The sequence below is a fragment of the Prionailurus viverrinus genome, chromosome A2 (assembly GCF_022837055.1).
Source record: "Prionailurus viverrinus isolate Anna chromosome A2, UM_Priviv_1.0, whole genome shotgun sequence".
Lineage (NCBI taxonomy): Eukaryota > Metazoa > Chordata > Mammalia > Carnivora > Felidae > Prionailurus > Prionailurus viverrinus.
The window spans coordinates 51149083-51167016 of NC_062562.1; the positions used below are offsets into that span (position 1 = coordinate 51149083).

At 42.2% G+C, this 17934-nt stretch overlaps 1 protein-coding gene across 2 annotated transcripts in view; it reads right to left on the reverse strand.

Moving 5' to 3' along the window:
• Positions 1 to 7350: 7350 nt before the first annotated feature.
• Positions 7351 to 17934, reverse strand: part of SEC13 (SEC13 homolog, nuclear pore and COPII coat complex component) — a 35479-nt gene continuing 24895 nt past the window's right edge. For both annotated transcript variants that reach the window (XM_047831492.1, XM_047831502.1), the window contains exons 8-9: positions 17199 to 17345; positions 7351 to 7803 (exon numbers count right to left, since the gene is read on the reverse strand). In XM_047831492.1, coding sequence (XP_047687448.1) covers positions 7690 to 7803; positions 17199 to 17345 — 261 coding nt within the window. In that variant the 3' untranslated portion in view covers positions 7351 to 7689. The remainder of the gene's footprint in view (positions 7804 to 17198; positions 17346 to 17934) is intronic.

Genomic DNA, 17934 nt, shown 5'->3' on the forward strand with positions numbered 1-17934 from the left:
GTCCAGTTTTTCCAGCACCATTTGCTGAAGAGACTTTATTCCATTGGATATTCTTTCTTGCTTTGTCAAAGATGAGTTGGCCATACGTTTGTGGGTCCATTTCTGGGTTCTCTATTCTGTTTCATTGATCTGAATGTCTGTTCTTGTGCCAGTACCATACTGTCTTGATGATTACAGCTTTGTAATACAGCTCAAAGTCTGGGATTGTGATGCCTCCAGCTTCAGTTTTCTTTTTCAAGACTGCTTTGGTCATTCGGGATCTTTTCTTTTTTTTAATTTTTTTTTCAACATTTATTTATTATTTTTGGGACAGAGAGAGACAGCATGAACAGGGGAGGGGCAGAGAGAGAGGGAGACACAGAATCGGAAACAGGTTCCAGGCTCTGAGCCATCAGCCCAGAGCCTGATGCGGGGCTCGAACTCACGGGCCGCGAGATCGTGACCTGGCTGAAGTCGGACGCTTAACCGACTGCGCCACCCAGGCGCCCCCGGGATCTTTTCTTTAGGCTATTCTGGTTCCATACAGATTTTAGAATTGTTTGTTCTAGCTCTGTGAAGAATGCTGGTATTATTTTGATAGGTATTGCATTGAATATATAGATTGCTTTGGGTAGTATTGAAATGTTCACAATATTTGTTCTTCCTATGCAGGAGCATGGAATATTCCCCCCCCCCCTTTTTTTTGGGTGTCTCCTTCAATTTCTTTCTTAAGCTTTCCATAGTTTTTAGTGTATAGAGTTTTCACCTCTTTGGTTAGGTTTATTCCTAGGTATTTTATAGTTTTGGTGCAATTGTAAATAGGATCGATTCCTTGATTTCTTTCTGTTGCTTCATTCTTGGTGTATAGGAATGCAACTAATCTCTGTGCATTGATTTAAACAAATTTTTTTTAAGTTATTCATTTTTAGAGATAGAGTATGAGTGGGGAAGGGGCAGAGAGAGGGAGACATAGAATCTGAAGCAGGATCCAGGCTCTGAGCTGTCAGCACAGAGCCCGACGCGGGGCTTGAACTCCTGAACTGTGAGATCATGACCTGAGCTGATGTTGGACACTCAACCGACTGAGCCACGTAGGTGCCCCTGTGCATTGATTTTATATCCTGTGACTTTGTTGAATTCATGGATCAGTTTAGCAGTTTTTTTGGTGGAATCTTTTGGGTTTTCCATATAGAATATCACATCACCTGTAAAGAGCGAAAGTTTGACCTCCTCCTGGCCGATTTGGATGCCTTTTCTTCGTGTTGTCTGATTGCCGAGGCTAAGGCTTCCAATACTATGTTGAATAACAGTGGTGAGAATGGACATCCTTGTCTTTTTCCTGACGTTAGGGTGAAAGCTCTTGGTTTTTCTCCATTGAGGATGATATTAGTGGAGGGTCTTTCATATATGGCTTTTATGATCTTGAGGTACAAGGCTTCTCTCCCTACTTTCTTGAGGGTTTTTATCAAGAAAGGATGCTGTATTTTGTCAAATGCTTTCTCTGCATCTATTGAGAGGATCATGTGGTTCTTGTCCTTTCCTTTATTGATGTGATGTATCACATTGATTGATTTGTGTTTATTGAACCAGCCCTGCATCCCAGGTATAAAGCCCACTTGGTCATGGTAAATAATTAAAAAAAATTTTTTTTTTTTAATTTATTTTTGAGACAGAGAGAGACAGAGCATGAGCAAGGGAGGGGCAGAGAGAGAGGGAGACACAGAATCTGAAGCAGGCTCCAGGCTCTGAGCTGTCAGTACAGAGCCTGACATGGCCTCAAACTCACAAGGCATGAGATCATGACCTGAGCTGAAGTCAAACACTCCACCGACTGTGCCACCCAGGTGCCCCTAATGCATATTTTTGAGAGAGGGAGAGAGCGTGAGCAAGGGATGGGCAGGGAGTGGGGGTAGAGAATCTGAAGCAGGCTCTGTGCTGACAGCAGACAGCCTGATACGGGGCTTGAACTCATTAACTGTAAGATCATGATCTGAGCCGAAATTGGATGTTTGAGCCACCCAGGCACCCCTGAAAGATTTTAAGTAATCTCTACACCCAACATGGGGCTTGAACTTAGAACACCCCAGATCAAGAGTCTCATGCTTTACCGATTGAACCACCCAGGCACCTGGGGTCTTGTGTTTTAAAAGTCCATTCTGATAATCTCTTATCAGGGGCCTTTAACTTGGAGTGTTTAGACCTTTTATATTTATTGCAATGACCTACAAGGTTTGGTTTAAATCTAACATCTAGCTATTTACCTTCAATCTGTCTCATCTGTTCTTTGTCCCTTTTTCTTTAAAGTTTATTTGTTTCTTTTGAGAGATACAGAGACAGTATGAGTGGGGCAGAGGCAGAGAGGAAGAGAATCCCAAGCAGGCTACACACTCTGCCAGTGTAGAGCCTGATGTGGGGCTCAAACTCAGAACCGTGAGACCATGACCTGAGCCAAAACCAAGAGCTGGATGCTTAACTGAGCCACCCAGGTGCTCCTCTTTTTACAGACACTTTTGGACAAGTACATTTTATAATACATGTTATCTTCACAGTTGGCTTGTTATACTCTCTGCTTTATTCTTTTAATGCTTGATCTAGGATTTATTTATTTTTTTTAATTAAAAAAAATTTTTTTTTTAACGTTTATTTATTTTTGAGACAGAGAGAGACAGAGCATGAACAGGGGAGGGGCAGAGAGAGAGGGAGACACAGAATCGGAAACAGGCTCCAGGCTCCGAGCCATCAGCCCAGAGCCCGACGCGGGGCTCGAACTCCCGGACCACGAGATCGTGACCTGGCTGAAGTCGGACGCTTAACCGACTGCGCCACCCAGGCGCCCCTTGACCTAGGATTTAAAAATACAACTTCAGAGGTGCCTGGGTGGCTCAGTCAGTTGAGTGACTCTTGTTTTTGGTTCAGGTCATGATCCCAGGGTCGTGGGATCAAGCCCTGTGTTAGCCTCTGTGCTGAGCCTGGATCCTGCTTGGGATTCTCCCTCTCTCTGTTGTGCGTGCTCTCTCTCCCCCCGACCCCTGCTCCCTCTGCCCTTCTACCCTGCTCATGCTCTCTGTCTCAAAAAAAAAAAAAAAAAAAAAAGAATCTGACTCTTGATTTTGGTTCAGGTCATGATCTCATGCTTCATGAGATCAGCCCCGTGTTGGGCTCTGCACTGAGTGTGGAGTCTGCTTGGGATTCTGTCTCTCCCCCTTTCTCTCAGAATAAATAAACATTAAAAAAAAATCAACTTCAGGGGTGCCTGGGTGGCTCAGTTTGTTGAGCATCTGACTCTTAATTTTGGCTCAGGTCATGATCTCACGGTTGTGAGACTGAGCTCCGTGTTGGGACTTGTAGTGAGTGTGGAGCCTGCTTAATATTCTCTCTGCCCTTTTCCTGCTTGTGCTGGCTCTCTCTTAAAAAAAAAGTACACACACACACAAATACAACTTCAACATAATGCAGTATGCTTTCAACAAATATGATACCACTTCATATATAAGAATCTTACAACAAAGTATTTTCAATTCCCCCACTTCCATTATTTTTGCTTTTGTTACTTATTTTATTTCTATAGAAGTTGTAAGCCTCTCAATGCAGTTAAAATAATCAATACTGGAGAGATAAAAGGAAAAAAAAGTATATTTACCCAGATTTTTTCTATCCCTGGTTCTCCTTATTCCTTGGTATGTATCCAAATTTTCATCTGATATTTTCATTTTGCCTGAAGAACTTCCTTTGACATTTCTTATAATGCAGCTCTGCTGGTCATTATTCTTTCAGCTTTCATTTGAAAAACTCCTTATTTCACCTTTATTTTTGAAAGATATTTTCACTAGCTACAGAATTGTAGGCTGATAGTCATTTTTATGTTATTCTTTTTTCAGCACTTTAAAGGTGTTAAATTTCTTATGGTTTGCATAATTTCTGATGAGAAGTTGGCTGCCATTCTTATGTTTGTTTCTATGTAGTATGTGTCTTTTTCTCTGGCTTTCATAGTTTTTAAAATTTCAGCAATTTTATTATGGGGTATATATGTATGTGTGTTTAGTATTCTGCTTGGGGTTCTGATCTTGAATCTCTATGGTTACAGTTTTAATCCAGCTTGGAAACATGTGTTATTTCTTCAGATATTTTTTCAATCCTCCTCGCCCCTTAGTTTTTTTCTCCTTGGGACTCTAATTTACACAAGACTACTTGATAGTATCCCACATTTCAGTTGCCAGGTTTGTTTTGGTCCCTTCTCTTTGTGCTGTTTGTATAGTTTTTATTGCTGTATCTATCTTCACACTTACTGATCTGTTGTACTGCAGTGTGTACATGCTCTTCCTCCTGTCCAGTGTTTTCACTTCAAATATTGAATTTCCCATTTCTAGAAACTCCCAACTTTTTTATGTCTCATTTTCCTTATGTTCCTGTTCCTTTATATTCTTGAACACCTTTGTGATACCTGTTGTTAAGGTCTTTATCTGCTAATCCTGAGGTCTCTCTGATTTGTGTCCATTAATTTTTTTTCTCTTCTGGTTATGGGTAATATTTTCTTATTTGCACATGTGGTAATTTTGGATTAGAAACTGGATATTGTGAATTTAGTTTCTAAGTGCTTAATTTTCGTTATTGCTTTAAAGAATGTTGGGTTTTGATCTGGCACAAAGTGAAATGATTGTGGACCTCAAGGCTTGGTTTTCATGGTCCAGAGGAGCCTGTGCTCTAGACCTAATTTAAGATTATTACTAAGGCGTGATCTTTCTTAGGACTCTACCCAATGCGCTGCATATTCTGAAGTTGTACTCTGGGTCTCAGGCACATTAACTCTTCCCACTCCTCTGAGTTCTAAGAATTGTGATTGTGTGGTCTATTGGTTTCTGGTCATGAAGTTGTGCCTTTTATTCATGTAGGTTAGGACTTGGTCAGACTCTAGGAGACATTTCTGTAGATCTGAGGAGCTTGCTCTGAGCAGCTCCCTCTTCTCCAGGACTCTGCTCATTAGGTTCTAGCTTAGCATTCCTGGACTCTGACCTCTGTGTCTTCAACTTGACCACTAGACCCTGGATTGTCTCCTTGCCCTTTGGCCTGAAAGTTGCTCCTAGGCAGTAAGCTGGAGCAGCTGGTGCTCCCCTCACCTGTTTCCCTCACCCAAACACTGTCTTTGTCCTATGTCCATAAGCATTTGTTTCATGTATATTGTGTGGTTTCCTAGTTGTTTAGGGAAACTTTTTTTTTTTTTTTAAAGGGTTTTCTCTCTTTTTTTTTTTTTCAACGTTTATTTTTGGGACAGAGAGAGACAGAGCATGAACGGGGGAGGGGCAGAGAGAGAGGGAGACACAGAATCGGAAACAGGCTCCAGGATCTGAGCCATCAGCCCAGAGCCTGACGCGGGGCTCGAACTCCCAGACCGCGAGATCGTGACCTGGCTGAAGTCGGACGCTTAACCGACTGCACCACCCAGGCGCCCCATAGAGAAACTAATTTCTAGGGAAAACTCTTACAGCCATTACTCCTTCATGTGTGGAAGGCAGTGGAAATCTCCCCATTTTTGAACTCACTTGTCAATGAAAACCTGTGAATCCCCTGGTTTCTAGTTCTCACATTGGCTTGCTGAGTTTTCTATTTGGGATGGATGAGTATTTGATGGTAATTTTTGGGTTACCTGGCTCATAGGATCATAACAACTTCCTTTTTTCTTGCCTATGCTGGTCCCACACAAGTATGCTAGGTATGAAGAGTTTGGCCCTAGGGTTTGAGGAACTACCTTAATGTTGTCTGGGGGTCTCATTTTCTATCCCAGTTTGCTTTGTTTTTGTGAAAGGATTAAAAACCATTGTGGTTGCTATTGCTCTTACCCTAACCAGAACTCTCTACCTTTTAAGTTACCTTTCCATTCATATCACTTGGGCGTGGCCCTTGAAGACTGACAGTGTGGTATTTCCAATTGATTAGCCTATTTTGTGGTAGCGAAATTTGAGGGATAGTTACCCCAGGAATAGTTAACACTTTAGACTCTATAAACTATTACGGGTGGTAATTTTACTTACCTCCAGATTACCTTAATTGATTCTCTGTGGTGTAAGCCACAAACAGAGCTTATGGCCAGGAGCCCACTAACCTACCACCAACCCACTGTGTGACACAGGACTAATTTCTTCTCATTGTTGATGGTAGCAGACACCATAAGGAAGACCAGGCCTGTCCTTGGGGGGAGCACAGAGCTTGTTAGGGAAGGCAGACATGTAAGAAGAGCTAACTAGAACTAAGGGGTAGTTTTTATCCCCTGAGAAGTGTATACAAAGGTGCCTTCTTAGGTCTTTTCTCATCTGAACAAACAGAAGCACAGTTCTCATACTGTTGTCCAAAGGCTTGGATTGTACAGAATGACATGGAGGCTGAGGGGCAGGGCTGTGGCCTCTATATCCTTACTTCAAGCACAGTCGATCCACCTTTTCCGATTTTATACATTATGATCTAATATTTATTTCAAAACAGGGGTTTTACTGCTGAAAAATGAAGGATGAGCAGGTAGAAGAACAGGGGTCCACACTTCCTTGTGCATGCAGCCTCCTGCGGTGAGTGGCCTGACCTTTTACAAAGCTAAGTGCACTCACATAAAGGTCTGCTGTGAGCACCACCCCACATTACAGCTGAGGAGCCCTCGGCTCACATACTCTTCCTGAGTCGTGCCTTTGACAGCACCCACTCTGGAGTTGAGCTGGATTGGGACTCAAAGGCTAGCTTTACCACTTGGCAGTGGACAGCCCTGGGCAGGTCTTCCACCTTCAGTGCCAGTTTCCTCATTGGTAAGTTGGGGATATAGGCCTACACTGGTCTGTTGTGTTGCAACATAGGACGGCTCCAGTGTAGTACCCGCTCGCGATAGGTTTCGGTATAAATTATACCCGCCGTTGTGACGACCGAATCAGGTAAGGGTCTCAAGGCTTCTGCTAACAGGTGATACTAGGTTCAGGGTTGACCAGAACCATGGTCTCCGGCACTGACAGGGTCCATAATCTGCACGAAGTGTACCCACTTTCCGGGCCAGTCTCTTAATTGTGGGTATTTGGTTAATACTGCCTTGTGTTTGCATGGCACGTTATGGGTCACCTCCATGCATTAGTTCATCCGAGTCTTCTCTGTAAGGCAGACTTGTATTCCCACTTTCTGGAAGAGGATATGTGTTCAGAGGACACACTCCCCCTCACCGGAGCCCACGTCCAGTGTGACTGGAATCACAAGGATGTTACACAGATACCAGCTTTGTGTATGTCGGCTGGGGGTTCAGCCAGCCTACAGGGACCAGGGTCTTGGCGAATGTTGTTCTAATACACTGACAAACAGGAGTGAACATGAGCTTTTTAGGGAGGGGTTGGGGTAATGCAGGAAGAATTATAAGCAATATGAATTTATTTAACTATTTTGGAAACAAAACCCCCCAAATAATGCCTGAAACCCAAAAAGTACATAAAAATGGCCAAAAATATTTTAAAATAATAGATTTGAAGATCATTTGTAGCTTTTTTCTCCTAACATGAGTGCTTTCAGCAGGACAGTAAATTACAAACCATATCAAATCATGTTAAGGCAGATGATCTATCTGGTTGCACTTGTAACTACTCCTGGGGAAGGAATCTTGTTGGAGCTATTCCTCCCAGCGGTTTGGTCAGTTGGTCCAGGAAAGGGCAGTCCTGGAGTCAGCAGGAGAGGAGCTGAGCCTTTCCTGTCTTGTCACTGCTCGTTCTGCTGGCCCTCTGTGACGGAAGTGGACACAGAACCTTGGCCCTTGTTGACATCACTGATGCACACCCACTGCCCGTCGACAGACTCCTTCCACAGGGTCACCTGCAAGCCAGTGCACACAGCCTGTTACAGGTCTGCACCCTTCCCTCTGCTGTCCTTACCTTCCCAGATCTTCAGCAAGACGGTGACAAAGGATGTTTCGGACTTAGCTCCCCCTCACAGGAAGAACAACAAATAGTCATGAACAAGAAGCCACTGAGCAAATCCTAGAAGATAGGAATGTGGCTGAAGCACCCCCTGCCAGACCAAGGAAACCAACTCCTTGTACCAGAAGGATAGGCTGGAAGGCTACATGCTGACTGCATGGCCCCCACCCAGGTTGACTCAACACCACGTCCAACTTCTGTTTTTCCAGGGGGAAAGGAGCACAGGGGTGACTCAGCCACTCAGCTCTGTAAGTCATGTCCTCGTGGGATCCCTCATTCTGGGCTCTGCCCCATGGGGACTGCAGGCACATCTGTGGGTTTCAACTACTGGGAATCTGATGGTGACTAAGTGGGGTTCTTAAGTGGTCAACACCACAGGGGAGGCATGGTCCACCTCCCGGTCACCAGGTCCAAGTGAACCCAACTGCCCTCCTCCTCCTCTAAGTCCGAGTCTATGCCAATGGCTTGAATAAATCATTGGTCCCAAGTGAGATAGAATCATCATGCCCATGCACTGGGTGGGCTTCCCGGAACCAGCACTGTGTTATTAACAGACCAAGTTCCTAGCTGCAGAGCCCAAGCAGTAGTCCCAACCAGTATCTCTGCTCATCTACAGCACCAAGCTGGGGGTCCAGTCTGCCCCAGGGAATGCTCTACAGGCTAGTTCTGCCAGCTCTTGAACCTGGTCTGCCCCCACCCAGGCAGAAAGGCTGAGTCACAGCCCCACTTGCTGCAGTTCCTGGCTCTTGGTCTCTCATCCAGAAAGCCAATTTACAGACTCTTGTAGAGAGCCCAGTCCTGACTGTAGGAAGCCTGACCAGAGAATCCAGGTCACAGTGACACCCACTAGCTTCACTTGGGCAGGGAACTCGAGTCAGCAGTCCCACCTGCTGTTCTCACCCAGTGGAATACCCTCTATGCTCAGAACTCAAACAGTTGCTTCACTAAAAAACAGACCCTAACAGCAGCCACACCTGTCCAAGGACCAGGAATGACCAGAAACCCAACTGCGCTGACCGGTCAAACTGTCTGCCAAAGTGAGCCTGCAACGTTTGGAAGAAGGGACCACTTAACTCCAATGCAGATACCAACACGAGGATCACAGAAAGCCAGGTAAATGTGACACAACCAAATGAAACTAATAGAGCTCTACAATGGACTCTAAAGACAGGAAGACCTATGAACTGCCAAGAGGCCCTAAATAAACAGGGCTACAAAAGACATGTCAGAATCATCAAAAGTCAAAGAATTTTAAGAGCAGCTAGAAAAAAAAGGTTACATATAAGGGAACCCCCATAAGACTGTGAGATTTCTCAATAGAAGCTTTTCAGGCCAGAAGAAAATGGGATGACACAGAATACTCAAAGCAAGAAAAACTATTAACCAAGACTACTCTACCAGGCAAAAGTGTCCTTCGGCAATGGATAGACTTTCTTGGACAAACAAAAGCAGAGGGAACTCATCACCGCTACATCTGCCTTACAAGAAATGCTAAAGGGAGTTGAGTATAAATAAAAGGATGCTCATTAACACTATACAAGGCAGCATAAAACTTACTGGTAATGATAATTAAAGTTGGATTCTGTAATATGGTGATGTTAGTGCATAATTCACTTCTAGCTCTAGTTTAAAAGATAATGTAGTAAGAAATAACCATTGTAGTTAAATAACCATAACTACAATAACCTGTTATTAGTTACACATTATAAAATATATAAATTGTAACATCAATAACCTAAAATGTGAGGGGGAGAAGTCAAAGTGTTCAGATGTTATTTTAAAACAGAGTGTTTTAAAATGTCTTATGTAAACCTTATAGCCACAAGGGAAAAACCTGTGGTAATATTAGACCAAAGAACATGACAAGTCAAAGCATACTGATACCATAAAACTTCAAAACACAAAAAAAGAAGGAACAATGTATCAAGAAAACCACAAGAAAATAAACAAAATGGCAATTGTGTAAGGCCTTATTAATTCTTACTTCAAATGTAAATGGTTTAAACTCTCCTGGGGAGACAACACCTGGCTGAATGAATAAAAAAAAACCAAAAACACAAGATCCAACAATATGCTTCCTATAAGAGATTCACTTCAGCCTGAAAGACAGAGATGGAGTAGGGATGGAAAGAGATACTTTAAGCATATGGCAACCACAAAGAAAGCAGAGTTAGCTATATTTATATCAAATACACTTTAAAGTGAAAATAGTAAAGAGAGGGGTGCCTGGGTGGCTCAGTTGGTTGAGCATCCGACTTCAGTCCTGGTCATGATCTCATGGTTCACGGATTCAAGCCCTGCATTGGGCTCTGTGCTGACAGCTGGGAGCCTACAGCCTGCACTTCGGATTCTGTGTCTCCCTCTCTCTCTGGCCCTCCCTCTCTCAAAAATAAATAAAATGTTAAAAAATAGTACAGAGAGACAGAGGGATCAACACACCAAGAAGATGTAACAATTATAAATATATAGATACCCACCACTGAGACATCTAATTATATGAACCAAAACTGAACAGAACTAAACGGAAATAAAGAGTAACACAAAAATGGTTGGGGACTTTAATACTCTCAACAATGGAGATCATCCAGACAGATAGATAATAAGGAAACAGTGGATTTGAACAATAGGACAGAACAAATGGGCCTAACATGTACATAACCTTCTGACAGCAGAACATACATTAAGTGCACATGAACATTTCCTAGATGTTACACCACAAAACGAGTCTTAGCAAATTAAAAAAAAATTAAACCAATTATCTTCTCTAACCACAACGGTATGAATACAGCAAGATATCAATAGCAAGAGGAAACTGAGAAATTCACAAATACATGCAAATTAAACACTGAAATTATTTTGAATCAAATGAAAAACACAATATACCAAAACTCACAGGATGCAGCAAAAGCAGTTCTTAGAAGGAAGTTCACAGCAATTAATGCCTACATTCAGAAACAAGACCTATCCCAAATAACCTAACTCTATGCCTTAAGGAATCAGAAAAGAACAAACTTTGTCCAAAGCTAGCAAATAATAAATATTAGAGCAGAAATAAATGAAATAGAGAAGAAAATAGAAAAGATTGACCAGAAGAGTTGGTTGGTTGACAAAACTAACAAAGTTTACCTAGATTAACCAAAGAAAAAAGAGGACCCCAAACAACAAAATTATAAATGAGAAAGGAGGTATTACAACTGATCATCACAGAAATACAAAGAAAAATAAGAAACTACTATGAAACAACTCTTGTCAACAAACTGAACAAGCTAGAAAAAATGGACAAATTCTTAGAAATGTTACCAAGACTGAATCAGGAAGAAACAAAAAATCTGAATAAAAATTTTTATAAAAATTAAAAAATTTTCTGAAATACAATATCTCAACAGTAAGGAGACTGAATAATAATTGAAAATCTCCTTGTATAAAAAAAGCCCAGGGCCAGATGGCTTCACTGGTGAATTTAAGCTAACATGTAAGGAATGAACACCAATCCTCAAAATATTCCAAAAAAAAAATTTTCTTTTTAAGAGGAAGAAATACACCCACACACTCATTTTTACAAGGCCAACAACTGCCCTTACACCAAAGCCAGAAAGGGCTACTACCAGAAAATAAAACTTTGGACAAATAACCCTGATGAATATAGATGCAAACTGAATTTGGCAGTACACTAAAAGGATCATTCACCATGATCAAGCAGGATTCAGACATGGAATGCACGGAAGGTTCAACATATGCAAATCAACCAATGTGATCTGTTTGTGATAATGCTTAACAGATTAGGTATAGAAGGAACATACCTCAATAACAAAGGTCATGTGATAAGCCCACAGCTAGTACAATACCCCATGGTGAAAGGCCAAAAGCTCTTCCTTGAAAATAAGCAATAAGAAAAGGGTACCCACTCTTACCATTCTTTTTCAATGTAATACTACAAGTCGTTGCCAAAGCAACCAGGCAAGGAAAAAAAAAAAGGCATCAGAACTGGAACGGAAAAACTAAAATTGTCTCTATTTGCAGATGACAAGATGTTATACACAGAAAATCCTAAAGGTTTCATCAAAAAGCTTAGATCTAGGGGTGCCTGGGTGGCGCAGTCGGTTAAGCGTCGGTTAGTCGGTCAGCTCAGGTCACGATCTCACGGTCCGTGAGTTCGAGCCCCGCGTTGGGCTCTGGGCTGATGGCTCAGGGCCTGGAGCCTGCTTCCGATTCTGTGTCTCCTCTCTCTGCCCCTCCCCCCTTCATGCTCTGTCTCAAAAATAAAAACGTTAAAAAAAAAAAAATTTTTTTTAAAAAAAGCTTAGATCTAAACAGTGAATTCATTAAAGTTGCAGGATACAAAATTAATGAAAATCAGTAGTGTTTCTATACACTAAGAATGAATTATTCAAAAAGAAATAAAATGATCCTTACGATAACAAAAACAATAAAATACTCATGAACTTAACCAAGGAGGTGAAAGATCTCTACTCTGAAAACAAGACAGTGATGAAAGAAACTGAGAATACAAATAAATGGAAAGGTATCTTGTTCATAGATTAGAATAATTAACATTGTTAAAATTTTAATACTACCAAAGCCATCTATAGGTTCAATGCAATTCCTATCAAGATTCCAATGGCATTTTTTTTTTTGATAAAAATAGAAAAAAGAGTCCTAAAATGTATATGGAACCACCAAAGACCCTGACTGGCCAAAGCAATCCTGAGAAAGAAGAACAAAGTGGAAGGAATCCTACTTTTTTTTTTAAAGTATTCTTTTTTAAATGTTTTTTTTTGAGAGAGAAAGACCATGAATGGGGGAGGGGAAGAGAGAGAGGAAGACCAAAGAATCAGAAGCAAGCTCCAGGCTCTGCACTGTCAGCACAGAGCCCGATGTGGGGCTCGAACTCATGAACTGTGAGATCATGACCTGAGGTGAAGTCGGATGACTGAGCCACCCAGGCGCCCCAGGAATCCTACTTTTTAATTTCAAGCTATTAAGCTATAGTAATGGCATAAAAACGAATAGATGGTACTGACATAAAAACAAATAGGTCAATGGAATCAAAAGCCCAGAAATAAACTCAAGCATATACAGTTAACTAGTATTCGGCAAGGGAGCCAAGAATACTCAATGGAGAAAAGACTGTCTCTTTAATAAATGGTGCTGAGTAAACTGGACATTAACATGTAAAAGAATAAAATTAGACCCTTATCTTATACCACTCAAAAAAACTAACTTTAATTGCATTAAACACTTAAATATAAGATCTGAAACTATCGAAACTCCCAGAGGAAAATATATGAAAACAAGCTATCTGGGTGCCTGGGTGGCTCAACTGATTAAGTGTCTGACTCTTGATTTCGGCTCAGGTGATGATTCTCATGGTTCATGCCTGCTTGGGATTCTCTCCTGTCTCTCCCTCCACCACTCACACACGTGCATTCCCTCTCTGAAAATAAACTTAAAAAAAAAGAAAAACTCTTTGACATGAGTCTTGACGAAGATTTTTTGGTTGTGACATCTAAAGCAAAAGTAACAAAAAATAAGTTAGCAGGACAGCATTAACTAAAAAGTTTCTGCACAGCAAAATAATCAACAAAGTAAAAAGACAACCTTACAAAATGGGAAAAAAATATTTGCAAATCATACATCAGAAGAGGAGTTAATATCCAAAATATCCAGGGATGCCTACATGGCTCAGTGGATTGTCTCTTGTTTTTATAGATTTATGTTTTAAATTTATTTACTTTGAGACCGAGCACATATGTGTGTGCATGTGCATGAGCAGTAAACGGGCAGAGAGGGAGGGAGAGAGGGAATCCCAAGCAGGTTCCGCACTGTTAGCCCAGAAACTGACATGGGGCTTGAACTCACAAACTGTGAGATCATGACCTGAGCCAAAATCAAAGGTCAGATGCTTAACTGCCTGAGCCACCCTGGTGCACCAATTAAGCATCCAACTTGACTCTTGATCTCAGCTCAGGTCTTGATCTCAGGGTCATGAGCTCAAGTTCCACCTTGGGCTCCCCGCTGGGTGTGAAGCCTGTTTACAAACAAATGAAAACTCCCCACGCCACAATATATCCACAGAAGACTAAAACTCCATACCAGAAAGCCAAAAAATACAATTAAAAAATGGGCAAAAGACCTGAATATAAGATTTCTCCAAAAAAGATATACGAAAGGCTAATAGGTATGTGATAGTGAGAGATAAGCATCTCACTCAGCATCTCTAATCACTGGGGAAGTACAACCATAGGAGAATATCACCTCACACATGTTAGCATGGCCATCATGAAAAAGACAAAGACACAAGTATTGGCATGGATGTGGAGAAAAGGGAACTCTTGTGCATTACTGGTGAAACTATAAACTGGTGCAGCCACTATGGAAAACAGTACGGAGGATCTTCAACAAAATTAAAAATAGAACTATATGATCCAGCAGTTCAACTTGTGGGTATTCATCTGAAGAAAATGAAGAGACTATCTTGAAAAGTATCTGCATCCTCGGGGCAGCTGGGTGGCTCAGTCGGTTAAGCGTCCGACTTCGGCCCAGGTCATGATTTCATGGTTTGTGAGTTTGAGCCATGCATCAGGGTCTGTGCTGACAACTCAGAGCCTGGAGCCTGCTTCAAATTTTGTGTCTCCCACCCTCTCTTCCCCTCCCCGGCTCCCGTTCTGTTTCTCTCTCAAAAGTAAACATTAAACACACCCAAAAAACCAAAAACCAAATACTGATGTTGTTTTAACCAAGTTGCTACAGGTTCTGTAAGAGGATACGGGATACAGCAGTGGTTCTCAAAGTGTGCTGTCTAGACCAGGGCATCTGCCATAATGGGGAGCTTGTGAAAACTGCAAATTCTTCGGTCCCTGCCCAGACCCACTGATTCAGAAATCCTGGGGGTGGGCTTGGCAATCCATGTTTTAACAAGTTAAATACTAAAATCTGAGAAGTGTGCTAGAGGAAGACAAAAGATGCGTTAAGTATGTTATTTCAACACTGACATAAACAGTGGAATAAATAGCTAAGCACTGGAAAGGTTTATTTCTGGAGAATGAAAATTAGACTGCATTAAAAAAATCATAACCTAATAAAAACTACTTCAAGCTATGTACGTGCATCTGGTAAAAAATAATAATGATTTTAAGAATTCCTGCTTTAGCAGCACCTGGGTAGCTCAGTCACTTATGCATCTCACTTCAGCTCAGATCATGATCTCACAGCTTGAGAGTTTGATTCCTATGTTGGGCTCTGCTGATAGCTCGGAGCCTTGAGCCTGCTTCAGATTCTGTGTCTCCCTCTCTCCTGTTGCTACCCTGCTCACACTCTGTCACTGTCCCTCTCAAAAATAAACTTAAAAAGAATTTTTTATAATTAAAAAAAAAAGAGAATTCCTGCTTTAGAGTCAGACTATTTACTACATATGCACTATGCAGAATGCTCTAGACTGCAAACTAAGTCCTTTAGTGAAGGAATGCTATGCAGACAGCAATAGAGTTGGGCTCTTTGTAGCAAACGGTGATAAAGAAGAGTTGAGAAGCATAAAAGAATAATGGCAGCAGAACCCAAATGTGGAATGGGCATACAACCAGCCACTTGCCCATTGCCTTGTAAATACTACTATAGGGCTCCTCAGGCAAGTCAAGGTCAGCTGGGCTGTCCTAGGTGCTACCAAACCTGGGGCCTAGTCCCGCCTCTGGCACTTACTAGAAATAAAGAGGGTTAGATTAGTTATCTTTGAGGGTCATTCCAGCTCTAAAATTCTATGGCCTGGAGTAGAGGCCTGCTACATTTCTAGGACTACTGTACATGAAAGGGACCCCAGGCTGGATGAAAACTGCCCACAGAGTCTCAAAGATATATATATATTTATTTATTTAGAGAGCGTGCACGTGCGCAAGCAGGGGAGGGGCAGAAAGAGAGGAAGAGAAAGAATCCCAAGGAGGATCCACACCATCAGCAGAGCCCGATGTGGGCTCGATCCCACCAACTGTGAGATCATGACCTGAGCCCAAACCAAGAGTGGGATGCTCATCTGACTGAGACACTCAGGCGCCCCTCAAAGAGATACTGTTTGTACTCCCACGTGCACAGCATTACTGACAACAGCCAAAGGAGGAAGCACCCCTGTGTCTACCAATGTATGTGTAAATAAAATGTGGTAGAACACAGTATTAGTCTTAAAAAGGTAGGAAACTGACATATGGTACAACACAGATAAGGATACTACAGGAAGTGAAAGAGGCCAGTCACAAAAAGACAATTACTGCATGATTCCACTTACATGAGTTCCCCAAAGTAGTCAGATTCACAGATAGGAAGTAGGATGGTGCTTACTGGGGTCTAGGGGCTGGGTTGGGTGGAAGTTAGTGTTCAGTGGGGACAGAATTTCAGCTGGGGAAGATGGAAACAGTTCTAGAGACACGTGGTGGTGATGGTCGCACAATAACGTGAATGTACTCAAAACCACTGAACTGTACACCTAAAAATGGTTACGATGGGTAAACTTTGTATGTATTTTGCCAGGATTAAAACAAAAGGCTGCCTCTAGGAAGGCAGAAGTAACAAGCTACTGCCATCTCCCTAGCTTACGCCTCTTCTCTCAGGCAGATGGTCCATATGTAACTTTAAAAAGCAGGTTTCAAAGCAGTGGTCATGACTGTTCAAGCACATTTGCTTTGTTGCTATACTGTCCTGAACTACTCTTTGTTTTACTGTTTTCCAGTGGCTACTTTGCCTCCATGTCCCTTCCTTTATATGGCTTATAGCCCAGTAGGGAGAGGTATATGTGGGCGAATAATACTCATGAATTATATGGATTTTTAGAAATATGTCTCTTAGGTGTCTGACAGAAACCCTATCTTTTTGCTTTTGTTTATGAGGTATTTTTTTTTTTTTTTAAATCTATTTACTTTTTGGCCGTGCTAATTGAATGTCACCATATGACAAGGTGGTCAAATGGTTAAGGTGATGGGACTATCAAGGCAGTGACTTGGGATTTAATCTGGGCCCGATTACTGGCTCTGCCATCTAAAAGCTTTGTGACCCCTGTGCAAGTCAAACCACTTCTGCCAGCTTCTTTCATATTTGTAAAAAGGGGACAAACAACCTCTGGGGGCTTGGGGGTGGAGGTACAGGGGACTGTAAAATTTAATGATATAATTAAGACACATACTCAAAACACAGTCCTCATTAAGGATCCTTCTAAGCCTCTCATTACATGGGGAATTCAACTGTGCTTTCTAACGGGCCTAGTAAAGACAAACAGGGCCCTGTCTACCATGTCATGGAAATGGGGTGTACCTTATTGTCTCCGCCTGAGACAGCCAGGATGTTGGCGGTGATGGACCAGCTCACATGCCACACAACATCATTGAACTTGTGCAGCAGTTTGGGGGACCACGTATTGCTCGAGATGTCATCACAGGTCCAGATGAACACACGACCATCCTGGGAAGAGATAGGCTAAAGTCAGGGAAGGTAAGGCAGGGATCTTGCACTGGGGATATCTGCTCAATCTGGAGCCATATTGGACTTTTTTTTTTTTTTTTAATGTTTATTTATTTTTGAGACAGAGACAGAGCATGAACAGGGGAGGGGCAGAGAGAGAGGGAGACACAGAATCTGAAACGGGTTCCAGGATCTGAGCACAGAGCCCAACACGGGGCTCGAACTCAAGAACCACGAGATCATGACCTGAGCTGAAGTCGGACGCTTAACCGACTGAGCCACCCAGGCGCCCCAACCATATTGGACTTTTGCAGGAATAGGGTGGGGGATTCAGCACAAAGCACAGCCAAGGCCCTCCTGGGTGTGCACAGCTGTGATGGCCAGTGTCCAGCCCAGCAGCCGTGCTTTTATCCCTTTACCCCAGGAACACGTTTCACATTCGAGTCTCCCAGGTTCCTGTGCTCATATTGGTTTCAGGTATGGACTTTGCATTGCTGCTAACTGTAAAATTTTCTCTGGGTTTTCCTCATGTCTGCCAAGTCCCCTCCTTATTTTGGCTCCCTTGGGCTCTGTCTATATTTTCTCAACC